The following is a 20928-nucleotide window of genomic DNA, read 5'->3' as shown; positions in this document are numbered from 1 at the left end:
AGCTGAACGCGGCGTTTCTTTCCTGAGGCCCGAGCGGTTCTAAGAGGATTTAGATAAGCGTTTTCGTTTCGGCGTGTTTGCACACATTACAATGAGCGTTACATCATTCCAAACAAGCTCACGTCAGGACACATTCCTTCCTGACAGACAACACACACACTCATGAATCCAACAATAACTAGAAGAGGATGATGTACGTATATGTTTGTATAAAGTGCTATCGGGTACAGTAATAATATCATATCAATAATAACAACAATAATATATGCCATTTAGCTGACGCTTTTATCCAAAGCGACTTACATACGCAGTATATGTATATATATATGGTCCCGGCGGGAATCGAACCCACAACCTAAGCGCCTGTTAGTACCGTCCTCTACCGACCTGTGCCACAGAAGACTGTTGCCCCTGACTGTTGCAGCTGTGAGATAAGAGTATGGAACCTTCTAGCGGTTTTAAGTTTGCATACGGCTCGTCATATGCAAACGTCATGCAAACTAGAAGAAGAATAAACTTGGAAGACACATTAGGTTGACTGACTGGAAGCTTTGAAACAACCACCACCACCACCGCTTTTAATATGGATATATGGAATATGGATTTATGGAATATGGATATATGGACAGAGCTGCCAAGTCTCACGCAATCGCCGTGAGACTCACGCATTTCAACCAGTTCTCACGCTCTCACGCCGCATCTCTATTTCTCACGGCGAGAAATAACAATTGTTTTACGGGACTTTTATTTTTGAAATTCCTTGAAAGAAAGCTACCGGACATGAGTTTCGTGGCATCTTTCTGCACGCGCGTTAACTTGAGTCTGCAATCGAAGCGGCAGGCGAGCGCTGATGGAAGAACCTGTGTTCACGCGAGCTGCAGTGGTTGCCAGATTGGGCTACTTTTGGTCACACTGGACGGGTGCATTCGGCAGCTTTTAGACCGGTTGGGCTGGACATTGTCAATTCCGTCTGGCAACCGTGGTAGCAAATTATGTGCATACATTACAACATCGTATCTGGTAGCCTACTGGACTGGGTTGCACCAATTTGGCGTAAGTCATTATAAATGCAGGCATTTAGTAGTTACTAAACCCCTAGTTGTTACTAGCAAGTTTAAAACTAGTTGTTTACTAATTTCGGTTGCACCACGCCAATCTTTTGTCAATCTTAGCTAGTAAATACTCTGGTTTTTTTGGTAACTGTTTTTTGTTTCTCTACTGTAACATAACCAGGTACATTAATAATAATAATAATTAATAATAATTACAATTTACAATACAAATACAACAATTGGGGGTCCCTCCAAAAAAATGTGGGCACGCTGCGCTCGCACAAGATCAACCACCAAAGCCCTCATTCTGACCCAGGAAAAACCCTGGTATGTACTGTATAACATGATAGCCATCTATGAGCAATGCACTGTATATAAGATGACCAAGGGTCTTTCTGCTGCTGACCAAGGGGCTGAGTCCTGTTGATGGGGCCCATTTTTCTTTTAGAGTCTGTAGGCTACTGTGTTTGTTTATTAAGATTTCATAAATATGATATATTGTCTGAATTTTTTTCTTGTTTTATAAAATGTTAATTATTTTCATTTCTTGTGCTGGTTTATTATGAACAACATGTAAAATTGCAGGAAACTAGCACAAATAATTGGGTGGGAGAGAGGGGCCGCCGCTGCCAAAACGTGCACAGTTTTGGGTCGCTCCACCGCCAAAAAATCTCAATCCAAACTTTTGGTGAAACTTGGCAGCCCTGTATATGGATATATGGAATATGGATATATGGGCTTGTCCCTTACTGCCCTGTAGGTGAGAACCAGTAGCCAGGCCAGCCAGAACAGATTGCCAGCCACACACACACACACACAGACACAGACACAGACACAGACACAGACACAGACACAGACACAGACACACACACACACACACACACACACACACACACACACACACACGACCCACGACACACACGACCCACGACACACACGCTTCAAACCCACCGCCTCCTCGTGCTCCTTCCAGCAGTCGTAGTCGGTCGCCATGGCGATGCTGGCGTAGCACAGCCCCGCCTCCTTGGCCAGCACCACCTCGGGCACGCTGGTCATGTTGATGACGTCAGCGCCCCACCGGCGGAACATCAGGCTCTCGGCCCGCGAGGAGAAGCGCGGGCCCTCGATGGTCAGAACGGTCCCCCGCGCGTGGCACTTCACCCCCAGGCCGCGGGCCACCTCCAACAGCACCTGGGGGACCAATCACATCACAGGACAGGACAGGATGGGGATTAGAACATCTCACAGAACAACAGACAGACAGACAGACAGACAGACAGACAACGCCTCCTCCTCCTCTCAGGGGCCTAGGGGTAGACAGATATGAAATGGAACTAGTCCACAGAGGGGTACAGGGGGGGGGCTAGGGGGGTGAAATGGAACTAGGAAGGAAGGAGGGCTATGGGGGGGGGGGGTCTAGGGGGGTGAACACTGACCTCCCGGGTCCGTGTGCAGAAGGGTTCGGCCATGGGGATGTGGGAGACCCCCGGGGGGCTGTTGGGCTGCCCGTCGTACAGCGTTTGGGCCCTCTTGGTGGTCCTGACAAGGTAACCGGGGGCAACAACAGGAAACAGTAACAGGTGAGGTGTGTTATGACTCAATGCCCCCGCTCTCACTGAGAGATTTAGACTCTGGTGTGAGTCAGACAATAAAAACATCAGCTGCTCCGAAACTCTGGTGGTAAAACTGTGGTAAACACTGTGGTGAATGTGAAGTCACACAACGCAGGGGGAAAAGGGACTTTGACCCGCTTGTGCGCTCGCTGGGAGTCTCCCTGATTGGACGGTCACACAGGTGACACGGAGAGTAGAGAGAAAGGTCATAGCCGGGGACAGTTAGTGACAGTTAATGGCTGTCCTTTACGCTAACGTGCTGACTAAACTATGTCGGCTTGTTTACGCCCCAGACAAACACACACGCAAGCATCGCCCTCGGGAAGAGAGTCGTAGTGACATTCCAGAAGGGTTCCAGAAAGATTCTTAAGAATGTGACCCCCCCCCCTCCCCCCTCCCCCTCCCTCCCTTTCCCCCCCGACGACAACAACTACTACTCCTAGATCTGAACCCAGAAGTGAAGTGCATTTTGAATATTCCAGAAATGCCAAGACTCTGATGAACCTATTGTTGTCAGTTGACTCTCGTCTTCCACAGTGAGGTAATAACTGTAACAATAACCCCGGGGTGGACAACAGTGGGCCAACAGTCCGTCGATGCTGCCGACCAGTCCCTGAGACGGTTTGGCTAACACAGATGGTAGTCACTCCTTCAGTATTTAGTCACCTCTCCGGTTTAAATAAAAAAAAAACGCCCTCCAAAGAAGAGAGTAAGCTTGGCCACAAAAAAGGCAGACAAATACACTGGGTGTAAGCCTCAGGCGATCGAGGCGGTGAGATAAAACTACCAGGGCTATATTTATTTACGGTACACACTGTAGCTCAGAGAATCTTCCGGTGAGAAGGGCACACACACACCATGAACTGTCGTGTGTTGGAGTTCTTTCTAACTGGGTCAGAGTGAGAAGTGAAGAGCATGAGTGTCTGTGGCTAGAATCGACTGTGGCCAGAGACAGAGAGACAAAGAGAGAGAGGACATGAGAGAGAGAGAAAGAGGGCATGAGAGAGAGACAGAGACAGAGAGAGACAGAGAGAGAGGGCATGAGAGAAAGAGAGACAGAGACAGAGAGAGAGGGCATGAGACAGAGAGAGGGAGAGAGAGAGAGAGGGTATGAGAGAGAGAGAGACAGGGACAGAGACAGAGAGAGAGAGAGACAGAGAGAGAGGGCATGAGACAGAGAGAGGGAGAGAGAGAGAGAGGGAGGGAAAAAGAGAGAGAGAGAGAGAGGGAGGGAAAAAGAGAGAGAGAGAAAGAGAAACATGTTACCTAGACAACAGCTGACTAGCGGTTGTTTGTTTGGTGGTTTTACGAGCGGCCGCGCGATCCAAAGTCTTAACATGACATCATCATCGCACCGTAATCGTACGATCGTCCGTTTGTTGTTTTGTCACATGGTGCGGGACGAGACTGAACAAGTCTGGACATGTTCACTTCCCCTGTCTCTGCCCCAAACACACACGCCCCTCGCGGTACATCTCAGCGGCAGTCCAGTTTACTTTAGCAACAACAAAGACATGTGTGAATAGGCGTCGTCACTGTTGACGTGTGCGTCCACAGACAGGGGCTGCGGGTTCGACGAGGTCAGAGGTCGATCGTTAGACGTGGCTAAAGGGTCACGGGCGGTCATCCTGAAGGAAGTCAAGTCCAGAAACGGACCGGGTTATTTGAACATACCTGCCGACATCCCTCGTTTGGCAAAGTGTGTGAAGGTTTTCCGAATTGTCACGGGACAGTTCCAGAACAATGTAGGTTACACATCTAGTTAGTTAGAAAAACAAATGACGGGTTATCGTTATGGTACCGGTCGGTGAGGACTAACATACTCCATTGGGATACGTGTGTTTCTGGTCATAGGTTCTGGTTGGTGTAGTTGTAGCTTATCATTTTTGGTGTAGGTAGGAGCCCGAACAATGACTCAAGCCCAGGGGCTTTATTGTTTGCATTATGTTATTAAAGCACAATGTGTTTTATGGTAAAGCATTATGAGTGGTGTGTGTGTGCAGGGTGCTCGTGAGTTGTGTATTTTGGGGAGGGGGGAGGCTCGTGTATTGGGGGGTGGGGGGCGCCTCACACAAAGGAGTAGCCTAGGGCCACTGACCAACTTAATCCGCCACTGGTGAGGAGGATAGTTTTGCCAAGAGAGATGGAGGATAGTTCACCCTGCTCTGTGGGTCGAGCTCTGTGGCCTCGGGGACGCTCTCCCCTCCTCTCAACCAGGACTAAGAACACCTCACCTCTTCAGACAAGACTTACCTGTCATCTTCTAAGTTGTTAATACTGTATCGTTTGGTTTTTGGTTTATTCTTTCTTTTTTCTAAAGGCACTCAGTTCGATGCGCTTTGAGATTGTCCAAATGAAAAAAAGTGCTCTACATATAAAATGTATCATTATTAGGATTATTCTTATTATTTTATTTAGGGCTCCAATACCTGCAGTTTAGACTATGGTTGAGAGGAGGAGAAAGGAGAGACTGGAGAGAGAGGGCTTCTGGAATGTTCTCATGTTGTCATCGTCAACAAGAACTGCTGCTACACAACACATTCTCCGTTTCCTGTCCCCACTGGGTTAGAAGAACTCTCCGCTTCATAACGCCAATACGACTCACGACAATACGTGGAGTTGTATTCAACCCCAGGAATGATAATGACTTGTTTATGCCTTGTTTTGTCTGCTGACATGGGATTCCAGGGGAGGTGAAGGTGACATGGAGGAGGAGAGGGGGTGGCGAGCCTTGTCGAATTACCTCCCAGGGCTGGGTTACGTTTGGAGGCTAGTGAGGCCCGGAGGCACACGGGACTGTGTGGCTACGTGGGAAAGAAGGCCCGCCACCCTTCTCACTCTCAGTGACACTTACACCTCAACACTCAATACACACACACAGACACACACAGGATTTTCCCACGCCTCAGGAAAAAAAAGAAAAAAACTAACCCTAATAGGCGGTGACGGCAAAAGACAGCTATCCACCGCGGGGAGGGAGGGGTGTGTGTGTGTGTGTGTGTGTGTGTGTGTGTGACGACCCAGGTGAACCTACGCTGCACAACAACAACACTGGAACACGACCAAAACACACACCAGGAAGTAGGAAGGAAGGGAGACCGGTGTCGATGTTTCCCGCGCTAGGCTTTGACACCTTGGCGGTTCGCCTCGTCGACTGGTCGCGCAGTTACCGTGCCTACCGCGGGGAAGGTGGAACCGTGGGGAGAAAATTGAGTATCGAATGAACGGTGCTTTTTTTCCGCATTTCATTCCCGTAAAGCCGATGCCGACATCGCTTCCGTGTGGCTCCCGGGGAAAAAAAGCGGGAACGTTGAAGAGTCGCGGTGGAATGACCCGTTCTCGTCTACACAGCTGAGTTGCGGACTTGATAGAAGTAGCTGATCACTGATAAATGATCACTATTTGCACAACACTGTGTTAGGTTGCACTGCACTGTATTATTATTGTTATTATTCAGTCATTACTGCTGCTACTTAATAATAATAATAATAATAACTTTTTATTTGTATATCGCTTTTCCTGCAAACGTTGCAGCTCAAAGTGCTCCAATCATGATAGAATCATAATTTCATAATTTTTTCATTTAAAGACAATATTAAAAAGATGAGTTTTTAGTCTTGACTTGAACATATGTGCTGAGGTTGCATCCCTAATGTAAACTGGCAGTGTGTTCCACAATATGGGTGCATAAAATGAGAATGCAGCCTCCCCAAATCGCTTTTTCTACTTGCACTACTTATGCACTGCTATTGTCCCTTTTTTATGACTACCGGTACATTATATTGTTTTGTTGATTGTTGTCACCTGCTGCTGAGCAAAGTCCCAAAACATTTCACTTTCACATGTCAATTACAGCTGTGTGCGTGACTAATAAAGTTTGATTCGATTTGAAACAAACCCAAGTATCGATACGTCCTTGGACTTTGAGGCCAGGCCGACTGCCAAGGGACACGAACCCTGAGGCTGTCCAGTGGTCTAGCACCGCGGTCTACATGTGCCCATGTCGGCATGGGTTCGAATCCGGCCCATGCACTGCTGACATGCCCCCTCTCTCTCCCTTCTTCTCCTTACCTTCCTGTCTGCCTTCACTGTATCTGTCCAGTAAAATGAAAACTATGAGTGGGACTGCCCCCACTCAGAAAAGAAACGTAAAAATAACCCGAAAAAGGACACGAACCCTGTCGTGACCGTTCTTTTTCTACGAAAAAGGACACAAACCCTGTCGTGACCGTTCTTTTTCTACGAAAAAGAAGAACGAATTTATTTTTTCTAAAACCTCCATGCCGCCTCTGGGGAGGAAAACGAAACTAGAGGAAAACCCCTCATCTCTCTCTCTCTCTCTCTCTCTCTCTCTCTCTCTCTCTACCAGCATCATCATACACACAAAAGGGGGGTTTCACTGAATCTGAAAAAGCTGCTATCCTACACTACCGCCACGTGCATTTGCTGCCCTCACGTCTTTCTCTGCTTACAAGGAACACTACTCCCTCCCCCCCATGAACACACACCTAAAACACAAGCCAGTTGAGATCCAGGCTAGCCAGGGGGAAGGAGAGGGAGAGCTGTGGTGGACAGTGACAGCCTGGGCTGGGCCTGGGAGAGGTCCTTCTCCTCTCTGATGCCCTGCCAGGCAGGCGGGAGGCTCTCCTCAGTGTGGGCAGAGAGACAGCTGTCAGCTGAGGGAGGATAGTGAACCACCGCCTGGCCTCGGGGAGGATGTGGGCAGGGCGCAGGGCCCGACCCAGGCCACAGCAGAGACCAGGGCTGCTACCAACCTAGCTGCATCACAGAGATATGTTCTATAGATAGATAGATAGATAGATAGATAGATAGATAGATAGATAGATAATGATAGATAGATAATCAGTGATCAGTCTATATAGATAGATCAGTGATATGTTCTATAGATATATATATAGATAGATAGTCAGTCTATATATAGATATATCAGTGATATGTTCTCTCTCTCTCTCATTATATAATCACTGATCTATCTATATATAGACTGATGACTGATTATCTATCTATCTATCTATCTATCTATCTATCTATCTATCTACATACAGTGATGTTTGAAAGTATATGAACCTCTTGTGCAATTACAGATTTCTATAGTTTTTACCATGAAATCTTCATTTAATCAGAACCAGTTTTTTTTATCTGACAATAACAGGTTTAGAGGGAATCATGCGTGTAGTAGGAAAACCAAATTACAAAGAAATTAGCGCAGGTGCAAAAAATATGTGAACCTCTTTGGTCGATAGCTTGTGGCACCTCCATTAGCAGCGACAACTTGGGAGTAAACGTCTGGTATAGTCACTAATCAGTCTCTGACATCTGTTTTGAGAGATTTCGATCTCAGAGAACATTTTGGATTCGCTGCCAACTTGTTCCCGCTTTCGCCAGCTGCTGTCACATATCATGGTTCCTCTACTCTCTGAGTACTCTCTCTCACCCTGGGCCTGCTGTAGTCAGCTAGACCTGGACTCTGGCTCAGCCCCACTGCAGCAAAGTGACCCTACCCCAGCTGTCACTGCAGACTCAGAGCTTGACCAAGGCAGGCGCTGTTGGAAGAGTTTCTCCTCTGGGGGCAAGGAGACAGTCATACAGTGCCTTGCAAAAGTATTCACCCCCCTTGGCTTTTTACCTATTTTATTACATTACAACCTGTAATTTAAACATTTTTTAAATCAGAATTTTATTTGATGAATCTGCACAAAATAGTGTTAGTTTTTAAATGAAATGAGAAATATATATATAAAAAAAGAAACAGAAAATTGGCATGTGCATATGTATTCACCCCCTTTGTTATGAAGCCCCTAAAAATTTCTGGTGCAACCAATTACCTTCAGAAGTCACATAATTAGTGAAATGAAGTCCACTTGTATGCAATCTAAGTGTCACATGATCTGTCAGTATATACACACTTTTTCTGAAAGGCCCCAGAGGCTGCAACACCTAAGCAAGAGGCACCACCAACCAAACACTGCCATGAAGACCAAGGAACTCTCCAAACAAGTCCGAGACAAAGTTGTTGAGAAGTACAAGTCAGGGTTGGGTTATAAAAAAATATCCAAATCTTTGATGATCCCCAGGAGCACCATCAAATCCATCATAATCAAATGGAAAGAACATGGCACCACAACAAACCTGCCAAGAGAGGGCCGCCCACCAAAACTCACGGACCGGGCAAGGGGGGCATTAATCAGAGTGGCAGCACAGAGACCAAAGGTAACCCTGGAGGAGCTGCAGAGTTCCACAGCAGAGACTGGAGTATCTGTCCATAGGACCACAATTAGCCGTACACTCCATAGAGCTGGGCTTTATCGAAGAGTGGATGGAGGAAGGTGGAAGGAAGGTGCTCTGGTCAGATGAGACTAAAATTTAACTTTTTGGCCATCAAGGAAAACGCTATGTCTGGCGCACACCCAACACATCCCATCACCCCAAGAACACCATCCCCACAGTGAAACATGGTGGTGGCAGCATCATGCTGTGGGGCTGTTTTTCAGCAACAGGGACTGGGAAACTGGTCCGAGTCGAGGGAAAGATGGATGGTGCTTAATACAGGGATATTCTTGAGCAAAACCTGTACCAGTCTATAAGTGATTTGAGACTAGGATGGAGGTTCACCTTCCAGCAGGACAACGACCCCAAGCATACTGCTAAAGCAATTTTTTTAATAACCCAAGTCAACCCTGACTTGTACTTCTCAACAACTTTGTCTCGGACTTGTTTGGAGAGTTCCTTGGTCTTCATGGCAGTGTTTGGTTGGTGGTGCCTCTTGCTTAGGTGTTGCAGCCTCTGGGGCCTTTCAGAAAAGGTGTGTATATACTGACAGATCATGTGACACTTAGATTGCATACAAGTGGACTTCATTTCACTAATTATGTGACTTCTGAAGGTAATTGGTTGCACCAGAAATGTTTAGGGGCTTCATAACAAAGGGGGTGAATACATATGCACATGCCAATTTTCAGTTCTTTATTTTTTTTAATTCTTTTTTTATATATATATTTCTCATTTCATTTAAAAACTAACACTATTTTGTGCAGATTCATCAAATAAAATTCTGATTAAAAATGTGTTTAAATTACAGGTTGTAATGTAATAAAATAGGTAAAAAGCCAAGGGGGGTGAATACTTTTGCAAGGCACTGTAGCTAGCCTACCGTACTCTGCCACACGGTGACCGCCAGAGGCTGTTTCCACACTTGGTTCGGGCCCAGTTCGGTTCGGCTCTGTGGTGTGAACGGGGGCGGAGGGGCCGGACGGTGGAGGTCCAAATCAGAGAGACAAGGCTCGTTGTAACGCACGGGATAGAACGAGGATCAGGTATAAAAACGCGCATGTTTTTTTTACGCCATCCCTCGTTTCATCGCACGCGGGACAACGAGCCCCCCGTCCCTCCTGGGTTCTCCAAATAAAACCCGGGCCAGGAATTCTTTTTTCCTGGGACCACGGGACCGACTGACATCAGAATGCTCCCGATCCGTCCCCCAAAACAATGCTGCTCCTTGTGACCGTCAACGACTTAACTGTTATCAGTGGAGAGAGACTCCACGCTGTCTGGGCTCGACACACGGGATTGAATGATGAGTGACAAGGGCACGTGCGAGTTATTCAAAGAATGACTCTCGACTTCGGTAATTTCTCGTAATGACGCCGGCGGCTGCATTGCAAACATTCATCGGATGATTCCAACAAAATCGTCTCGCGCTACTGATTCTACCGCAGCACGACTGGTCCCGCTGTACTGGTCCGACGACCATCACCTTTGATCACCACCACCTCTGATCTGATTCTGTATAACGACGTCGTCTGTGTGACAGTTCTAATGTGATCTAAAGTACCAGGTGCACACGGAGGCTGGAAACATAAATCGGCCTGTCTTCACCGTATCAACTGACGTCATAGCTAGATAATCGCTAGACTTAAGACTCCGAAACAAAAGAAACCGACAACAAAGAGACCATTGAACCCGACTGCTTTAAAGACTGCTTTTTCAGATCAAAATAGCCAAGATGAGACGAGATGAAACTATTCACTGTTCACCACAAAAACAACCAGCCCGGTCTGGTCTTTCGGAGAGTACAGTCCACTCCTGATAAAAACGCAACTCTGAGGGAGAGATAGGAGAGAGAGAATGCAGTACGAGCTGAGCACGCAGTGTGTCAGCGAACTGTCAGCGAACGGAAGACAACAAAACAACAACAGTGCCATTGCCCATTGCACTTCCACAGACATGGAGAGGAAAGCAAATGTCCTCAGATGTAAAATAAGACTGGGGGGGGGGGGCTCTGTGTGAAACCAAACAACTGCGCTGGACCGCTGAACCACCCCCCAGTCCCCCAAGCCCCCAAGCCTCTCTCTCTCACCTGTCGATGAACTGGTCGATGATGACGATGTCCCCCGGCTGGATCTCCTCCCTGAGGGAGCCGCAGGCGGTGGTGACCAGAAGGTGGGTACAGCCCTCCTCCCTCAGGGCCCACACGTTGGCCTGGTAGTTCACACTGCTGGGCATGATGGTGTGTTGTCTCCCGTGTCTGGAACAAGTCCAAGTCAAAACATTTTTTAAAGAAAAAAGTCTAACTTTATTGGTCACATGTACTGGTGTCTGTGTTACGGTACATGTGGGAATACGGTACATGTGGGAAAACTAGGGTTAGGGTTAGGTGCTACGTCGACTTGGTACATGCTGGCATGTCTAACCCTACCCCTAACCCTAACCCTACCCCTACCCCTAACCCTAACCTTAGCACCCTAGCACCTAACCCTAACCCTAAGCTTAGCACCCTAGCACCTAACCCTAACCCTAGTTTTTTTGTACCGTATGCCCACATGTACCATAGCATATATACTGGACAGTGTTTAACTGTTTTAAGTGTTCTTCCACGCAAGCTGACAAATTGTCCTCCCATCCCCCAATATCCTCTGTGCTTTTTCTGGATTTGGAAAGTAGGGAGGGCTTTGATTATTCGATTAGTCGGCATTCAAAACGATTTTTTAAATAGGTAATCGATCAATCGAGAGAAAAAAACTATTTAAAAATAGGTAATTGATTAATCGAGAAAACCCAGAAAAATAAACTTCTCTCCTCACTTTCAGTGGCGCAACTGAAGCAAGCCACTTGGGGCGGGACTTGTGTCATTTTATCCAATGGAAACAGGTCCTGCTCGTTTATTCACTCACAGTCACTATCCAATCACGCCTGGCGGGCTGGTCAAGCAAGAGCCCTGCAGTAATAATGAAAGAAACGCTGAAATCACGCCCCACGATGTGGGGGGTGGGGGGCGTTTAATCGATTAATCGGTTCTGGCAACTCAATTAATCAACACTTGCATCTGACCAATCTCTACTATCTGTCAGATCCCTTCAGATAGTAGTATGGCTTGCAGCTAATTTGAGATTGGTAATTTCTAGGTTTCTATATACCGTAATATAGGTGTTGGAGAAAGAGGTCATCACAAGAAATCGGATTCAAAGAAGTTGCAAACAACAGCCGCTAGATGGCGCTAATGCATCACATACGGTCACGTCGACAAGAGCGCTGCCTAACAGCATTATTCTCCCGTCGGTGTCGTCACAGCTGCTTACCTCGCCAGAAGCACACACTCCACATTTTTAATCTTCCCCACTATGAGAGCATCTGAGGGCTGTGTGGGAGGAGAGAGAAGACAACATAGATATTAGGAAAAACTCAATGAAAGATGTCAAACTTAAAAATGTCAGACAGAAAGAAACTGCATGCATAGATAACAGCTTGACATGTCAAATGCTTTTTTTTTTCTTCTTTTTTTTATTATTAAGATCTATTCTGCCCTCATTAGTGGACAACTTTATAACATTATTAATCTAATAGTTGTGTTTGTGGCGGGACGTTGAATAAACAGAGGTGAGACGTTCACAGCATTGCAGATAGAAATGCAACGGTGTCGGGCTGACATCCCTTCCGTGTCTGAATCCCAGTGATACCTGTTCTACAAATTACATGTTCATCTGAACGTCTGTAACCCTAACCCGTCTGTAACCCTAACCCGTCTGTAACCCTAACCCCTAACCCTAACCCGTCTGTAACCCTAACCCTAACCCTTAACCCTAACCCCTAACCCTAACCCGTCTGTAACCCTAACCCGTCTGTAACCCTAACCCTAACCCGTCTGTAACCCTAACCCTAACCCCTAACCCTAACATCCTAGACTGTAGATATCCTGCATGCCACACATTCTCCATCATTTCCCCGAGGTATACTGACTTGTCCCCTACACAGACAGTTGGGTGACAGGGGACCACTGTGTGACACACGTTCAGAGCGGAGCTGACCTTTCCGTAAGGCGTGTCCACGTAACGCTCCGTTCTTCCCTCCAAGATATCTGGATCATCGAGACCTGACCCTCCGATGATTCCAATCTAGTGAGAGTAAATATGAGAGCGTAGATGTGAGAAGACATGAGAGAGAGAGAGAATGCATGAGCACACACAACCCACTGAAATATGTGCAGAAGTCAATCCTATAGTATAGTATTAAATGTCATATAGCACTGCACTGCAGGTACAGTGATGTGTCCACATCTGGGAGTTATGACATTCAAATGGGAATAAAGACGTTCATATCTGCCTTTGCCCATGTGGAATGTAAACAGCATGACTGCTTTGGAGTTAGGCCCAGGATATTACTGTATGCGACTGACTGTCTACTAACTAGAACACTGAATTCTAACAGTGATCTATTATGCAATAATTTATATAGCCTAGTGTCTGTTCTCGGCTGGGGTCATGTCAGTATGTGTTTCTCCTCTATTACTTATGATTATGCGTATTTTGAATACATAATTAGGTCTATATGTTACGGTACATGTGGGAATACGGTACATGTGGGGAAACTAGGGTTAGGGTTAGGTGCTAGGGTGACTTGGTACATGCTGACATGTCTAACCCTAACCCTAACCTTAACCCTAACCCTAACCCTACCCCTAATCATAACCCTAACCCTAACCCTAACCGTAGCACCTAACCCTAACCCTAGTTTTCCCACATGTACCGTATTCCCACATGTACCATAACATATATACATACAGACGATCAAAGTGCATGGAAATATCTAACTCACTGCTGTAATATTAGCAAGTGTGTTGAACAGGGGTATAATACGATTGACAATCATTACTGAAGTTGTAATTATGGTCATCATAATTGTAAAAGTCGAGTAATATAATGAAGAGCCCTGGTATCATTAACCCTAAATAGTCATCATGAAACAGCTGTCATATGTGAATGCCAATATTTTATTGTTATTTTACAATCATTTTCATTAGATTACTCTTAAGTTTAAGTTCAGAATAGATTTCAAGAACCTTCTGCTTGTTTATAAAGCTCTCACTGGCACAGCACCAGAATATCTGAAAGATCTTTTGACACATCTAGAATGTTACTTTGATGGCTACAAAATTAAGCGTAATAATTTATGCATGTTTGGCGAAGAAAGACACCCATGGCACTCTAGAATATTGACCATTTGAGTGCCTTCGTTCACCCCCCAAAAAACACTTTAAACATAACTTATTGGGTTTAAAATCCTACGGTAATACAGTGTATTCACGTGAAGGCTTTGGCAATATCATGAATGATATTATTTCAGAAAAGTCAATCCTGTGGATGATCCTGGTATTCTCTGGGATGCGGTGAAGGGGTTCATTAGGGATAAAACTATTGGTTTTGCCTCTAATCTACACAAATCCAGATTAAAACATATTCAAGACTTAGAAAAGAAAATTGCTGAACTGGAGATCACAATGACTCCGCATGTTACCCCTGAGCTAGTTCTTGAGAGAGAAGTGTTATTTAAAGATCTTAACCATCTTCTCAGACATAGAGCGGATTTCCTCATTCATAGAACTAGACAAAACCATTACTTGCACAGCGCACAGCCAAGCCATTTACTAGCCTCAAAACTTAAAACCAATGAACAACTAGCAAACATCTCTTCAATTAAAAGTTCTACAGGTACTTTGTGCACTGATCCAACAGAGGTTAACAATAACTTCTGGGCATTCTACTCGGCTCTATATACTTCTGAGATTGATTATAATGATCAAGCTGTTTGTTCTTTCTTGAACCCCTTACAGCTCCCCCAGCTTTCCCAAAATGACTCCCTTGATTTAGATTCTCCTATTACGCTATCTGAACTATACAAAGCTCTTTCATGCATGAATAAAGGCAAGTCACCAGGGTTAGACGGTCTACCACCTGAATTGTATCTGGCCTTTTGGCCCCAAGTTGGCCCCTTGCTATTGGGAATGATTCATTCTGCAATCAAAAATGGCTCCTTCTCCAAAAACAACAATATAGCTATAATCTCTTTGCTCTTGAAAAAGGGGAAGGACCCTACTGACTGCGGAAGCTATCGCCCCTTGTCAATTTTAAATACAGATACTAAACTGTACGCCAAAGTTCTAGCCTCTCGACTGGAACAATTTATGACTACCTTAGTGCATGAGGACCAAACAGGCTTCATTAAAAATCGCCTTGCCTCAGACAATGTTCGCCGCCTTCTCCATATTATTGACTCTTCGAATATTACTGATTCAGCAAATGCTATTCTCTCACTTGATGCTGAGAAAGCCTTTGATCGTCTCGAGTGGCACTTTTTATGGGCGGTTTTACGCTATATGGGCTTTGGAGATCATTATGTGGATATGATAAAACTACTATATTCTAACCCGACAGCAATGGTTCTGACAGGGAACACATGCTCTAAACAGTTCCCAGTATCCCGCAGCTCGCGCCAGGGTTGCCCTCTCTCTCCTTTGCTGTTTGCCCTATCTCTGGAACCTGTGGCCCAGGCCGTTCGCCAGTCAGTCACCCATGATCCTATTACGGTCCAGAACACCAAACATCACATATCTCTGTATGCTGATGATATCCTTCTTTTTATTCAGAATATCCCTCAGTCACTCCCTCACCTTCTAAACATCTTTAATAATTTTAGCCGAATTTCAGGTTACAAAATTAACTGGGGAAAATCAGCTCTATTGCCACTGAATGCCTCAGCTAGACAGTTAGATATCTCACTGAACATCCCAGTGGTCCAGAATATTAAATATCTAGGTATCACTATCTACCCCTCAATTTCAAACACAGTATCAATTAATTATAAGAATGTGCTGAAGGAGGTAGATTCTGATCTACAAAGGTGGAAAACTTCACCCCTCACATTTCATTCCCGTATCTCAGTTATTAAAATGAATATTCTTCCACGAATAAACTTTTTTAGTTCCATGCTCTCTCTAGCCCCACCAAGTGGTTATTGGAAGAAACTACACTCTATCTCTTCTCATTTTATATGGAGGGGGAAGAAGCCCAGACTCAAATTCTCAACCCTCCAGAGGCTAAAAAACGAAGGGGGATTGGGGCTACCAAACTTCGAATGGTATTATTGGTCCTTTGTGCTGCGTCCTCTCTCCACATGGTTTGATCCGGCCGCTCGTGTTTCTTGGCGCCCCTTAGAGGAAAACATTGTCCATCCTCATAGGTTACAAGATGTAATATACTGTAACATTTCTATTAAACAGTCCAAATTGAAATTCGGCTCCATCATCACTGAATTAATCTCAGTTTGGCGATGCGCAGAAAAGCTCTGCAAAATCTCAACCAAATGGTACCTCCATTCGCCTATATTTAAAAATTCAATTCTCCAGTTGGGAGGCCGTCCAATCTCATTTCCCCAGTGGAGTGACAAGGGAGTTCACACATTCTCAGATTTATTTGGGGCTGAGGGTCTCCGCTCATTCCAAGACATTCAGAGAAACTTTAATTTACCGGGTACGTCCTTTTTTTTCTACCTTCAATTACGTACAGCTATGCGCACATACGGGGTACCCTGGAATAGCTCATTAGACATACATCCATTTCACATAGCATTCACCAGACCCAGGGGTCAGGTCTCAGCTCTTTACTCCATCCTGGTTAAGGCTTCTTTAAAACCATTACACATTGACAGAGTGTGGAAAGATACTTTATCACACAATAACTTAAATTGGCAATTAATTTGGCAAAACATATCCCTTTCCTCCAGAAATCCCAACCACCAGGTTATCCATTTCAATTTTACTCATAGGACATACTTCACTCCATATCTGCTACATAAAATAAAGACCATACCTTCACCTAACTGTACTCTTTGCACCCGAAATACAGTTGGCACCTTTTTTCATATGGTATGGGAATGCCCGGGAGTGGCTGATTTCTGGAGGACAGTTTGTGATGCATTGTCCCTGATCCTGTCCAAACACATTCCACACTCACCATTAGTCCTATTGTTAAATGACAGTTCAAACCTGGATCTAAACATCAAACAAAGACGCATCTGGCTGGCCGGCCTTACAGCAGCCAAAAGGCTTATAGCTTGCAGGTGGAAGTCACCCCATTTCTTGACTACGCAGAGATGGATATTAGACTTCATTGACATAGCCAGCATGGAACACTGGATAGCCAACAGGCATCATGCAATTTCGGATAATGTCTCATGCTGGGACCAAACTATAACCATCCTCAAGACACTATTATAGGCTAATCGATTTGCTCCTTCCATAGGGTCCTGTAGGGGGGGGGGGGGGGCGGGGGGCTGTGATTGGGTGGGGGGTGGGTGGCGGGGGGGTTGTGATTGGGCGGGTGGGTGGGAGGTATCTGGCGGGAGGGACATTTGTGGGAGGAGGGGTAGGTGGGGAATTATTGGGGTAAAGGGAGATTGGGAAGGGAAGGGGAGGGGGGGGGGGGTTGAAAGGTTTATGCGCATTTTGTATTTGTACTGGTAAACCGTATTTGTGTTATTCTATTTTCTCCTTTGTTTATTTGTATGTTACCACTCCCCTTGTTTTACTCCCTGAAATAATAATAAAAAATTGATCACAAAAAAAAAAAAAAAGTCAATCCCCCCTCCCTTCAACACCTTTGCACCTACCTACCTTATATGAAACAGAAGAATGTGGACCGCATTGTCAAAAAGCGATGTTTAAATTCATCGGCAAATGAAAAGTTCATGAGCCTTATGAATTCACTCTCTTCACCTTGCGAAATACTCTCCATAGATACCTTAGTAGAGGGCTTCAACAACAAATTGAGAACTACCCTTGATATTATAGCTCCAGAAAAAATCTAAAAAGTGTCATCAAAACGCAAAGCACCATGGAAAAATGAAGAACTCTGCCAATTGAAAAGAAACTGCCGTAAAGCAGAGCGCAAATGGAGAAAGTCTAAACTACATATACACTACAAAAAACAGATCTTTACATATAATAGGGCAATGAAGTTGGCTAGACAAACCTATTTCTCTGATATCATTTCTGAAAACAAAGGTAACCCCAAAGTGCTTTTTTCAACCATTGATCGTCTGATTAAGTGGTTGCGCCTGTTGAAAATAAGTCACTTTCAACACTTAGATGTAATGAATTTGCTACATTCTTTCAAGAAAAGATTTCCATTATAAGATCAGAAATATCATTAGAGAATTCAAAATCTAAGTTGGTACTCCCAGATGATGAAGTATGCCTATTGCTGTCATGGATTCATTTGAGCTTGTCAACCCCCATACTTTAAAAACAGTTGTTTCACAAATGAAATCCTCAACATGCTCACTTGATCCAATCCCAACATGGTTCTTCAAAAGTGTTTTTGACTGTTTAACTGACAATGTATTAGAAATTGTGAACTGCTCTCTATCAACTGGCATCTTTCCCACTCCCCTAAAATCTGCCATTATAAAACCACTACTTAAGAAAGGAAAGCAAGATAATTCTGTTCTCTGAAATTTCAGACCAATATCTAACCTTTAATTTCTAAGTAAAATCCTTGAGAAAGTGATTTTCAGACAACTTACTGATTTTCTTGCAAACACATTTTATTTGAGAAGTTTCAATCAGGTTTTCGTTCTAACCACAGTACTGAGACTGCATTAGTAAAGGTTGTAAACAATCTCAGACTTATCATAGATGCTGGTGGTGTATCAGTTCTTGTCTTGTTAGATTTGAGTGCTGCTTTTGATACAGTAGATCACACTATTCTAATACATTGTTTAGAAAACTGTGTCGGCCGCTCAGGACTTGTATTAGTGGTTTAAATCGTATCTAGCTGGTAGGCATTTCTCTGTTGTCCTGGGAGACTCTGTTTCTGATAATGTTAACATCACATGTGGGGTCCCTCAGGGGTCTATTCTTGGTCCCTTGCTCTTCTCCCTGTACATGATCCCATTAGGTGGAATCATCAGAAAACATGGTGTACATTTTCATAGTTATGCTGATGATACTCAGCTGTACATATCAGTATTGCCTGATAATTCACATGCACTCAGCTCGCTGGAGAATTGTCTCCGAGATATAAAACTTTGGATGTCCAAAAATGTTCTACAACTAAATCAGGACAAAACTGAGATTCTTGTCATTGGACCAAAACCACAAAAAGACAAATTGTCGAATACGATGGGAACCTTGCTTTCAAACTGCAAACATGAAGCTAAGAATCTAGGTGTGATTATAGATTCTGACTTAAGCTTTGAGCCTCACATCAAATCTATCACTAGAAATGCTTTTTATCATCTACGGAATATTGCAAAAGTTAGAAATTTTCTCTGGCAAGCTGATGCAGAAGTGTTAATGCATGCTTTTGTTATTACACGTTTGGACTATTGTAACAGTCTCCTTTCTGGTCTTCCAAAGAAAGCTATTGGCCAGCTGCAATTAGTCCAAAATGCAGCAGCGAGAGTTTTAACCAAAACAAGCAGACGAGCTCATACAGTAACTCCTATTTTAGAAACTCTACACTGGCTTCCTGTTAAGTTCAGAATAGATTTCAAGATCCTTCTGCTTGTTTATAAAGCTCTCAATGGCACAGCACCAGAATATCTGAAAGACCTTTTGTTAGCATATCAGCCCAATAGAGCTCTCAGGTCTTCTGACGCTGGTTTTCTCTGTGTACCACATGCACAAAAGAAGAGATTTGGTGAGGCTGAATTCTCATGTTATGCACCCAGATTGTGGAATGCACTGCCAGATTACATTAGGGATGCAACCTCAGCAAATATGTCCAAGTCAAGACTAAAAACCCATCATTTTAATATTGCCTTTAAATTACTAAATAATTAATGATTATATAATGATTAAAGCACTTTGAGCTGCAACGTTTGCAGGAAAAGCACTATACAAATACAGTTATTATTATTATTATGATGATTAAATAAATACACACTTTCACTTTGTCAATCCCACTCACACACGTGGAGTACATTCATGGAACCACTCCGACCATGGTTAGTTGGAGGAGTATGCAAAAGTGCAAAAGAGCAGACATAGAACAAGTAGCAGAAAGTACCTATGCTTTAATATCAGAAAGATCAGTATCATGAAGTTGACAACTTGACAGTGGAAATGTTCCCCTTGTCCCCCTGCCTGGCCTGCTGTCTGGTGGTACGAGTACGCCTAGGCTGCAACACTGCGTGCTGCATGGTTGGACTTCATCAAAAGGCAACATGTCACGGTGCATCCGTCAGTTCAGTCCGGAGACGAAACAAATATAAACCAGCTAGAGATCGACTTTACCTTGATTTGCATGTTAGTTCCCATTGTGCTGCGAATCAACTGGATCAACTGTTCAAAGTGGTCAAGCAACGAACTGTACTTCCTGTTATGCCGTACGGACGGGGGTAGAAACGCGTTTCGTAATACGATTTCCACAGATATGGATCTTAAATCATACTATCTATTGATGATATTAATAACCATTCGATGACAATATTAGAAACACCGTGGAAAAACGTTCAGAAGTTAATTTGGTATTTTTATTTTTGTTTTCAACATATTTTGACATCATTCAAATACATGCATAACACATAAAGGGTATTATTTATTATATTTCTCAAGGCTGTGTTCCACTGTGTGAAAGGAAAGGAAATACTGTGAAAGGAATCTGAAATACTGGAGGTCAATCTATAACGAATTATGAATTAACTTGAGATTTTTACATATTACATTACAACCTTCAATACAAACGTCTAAACACAACGTTCTTACTTCATTAACAATCATAACATGCCTAAGACATCAAGGGAATGATCAATTATATTTCAGATCATTGAATATAATGTAATGTTTTGTAAATGGTGGCCTATAGCATGCAGGGCCCTCTGATGAAGCATCTTCTTCTGTAGAGTTTGAAGCTGGAGTCGGCCTATCCTCATTCCAGTCCTTGTGAGTAGATCACTGTTAGTCTGTCAAT

General features: G+C 44.2%; 1 protein-coding gene across 1 annotated transcript in view; it reads right to left on the bottom strand.

The window, feature by feature from the left end:
• Window positions 1–20329, bottom strand: part of mtap (methylthioadenosine phosphorylase) — a 28790-nt gene extending 8461 nt beyond the window's left edge. The window contains exons 1-6 of the mRNA XM_080533190.1: window positions 20253–20329; window positions 12988–13074; window positions 12262–12320; window positions 11043–11210; window positions 2489–2591; window positions 2004–2243 (exon numbers count right to left, since the gene is read on the bottom strand). Of these exons, the coding sequence (XP_080389316.1) occupies window positions 2004–2243; window positions 2489–2591; window positions 11043–11210; window positions 12262–12320; window positions 12988–13074; window positions 20253–20276 (681 nt within the window). The 5' untranslated portion in view covers window positions 20277–20329. The remainder of the gene's footprint in view (window positions 1–2003; window positions 2244–2488; window positions 2592–11042; window positions 11211–12261; window positions 12321–12987; window positions 13075–20252) is intronic.
• Window positions 20330–20928: the final 599 nt, after the last annotated feature.

Source organism: Nansenia antarctica (assembly GCF_963989245.1).
Source record: "Nansenia antarctica genome assembly, chromosome: 6".
NCBI lineage: Eukaryota > Metazoa > Chordata > Actinopteri > Argentiniformes > Microstomatidae > Nansenia > Nansenia antarctica.
Note: the sequence above shows the minus strand (reverse complement) of the source record. Positions and strands in the feature narration are given on the sequence as shown.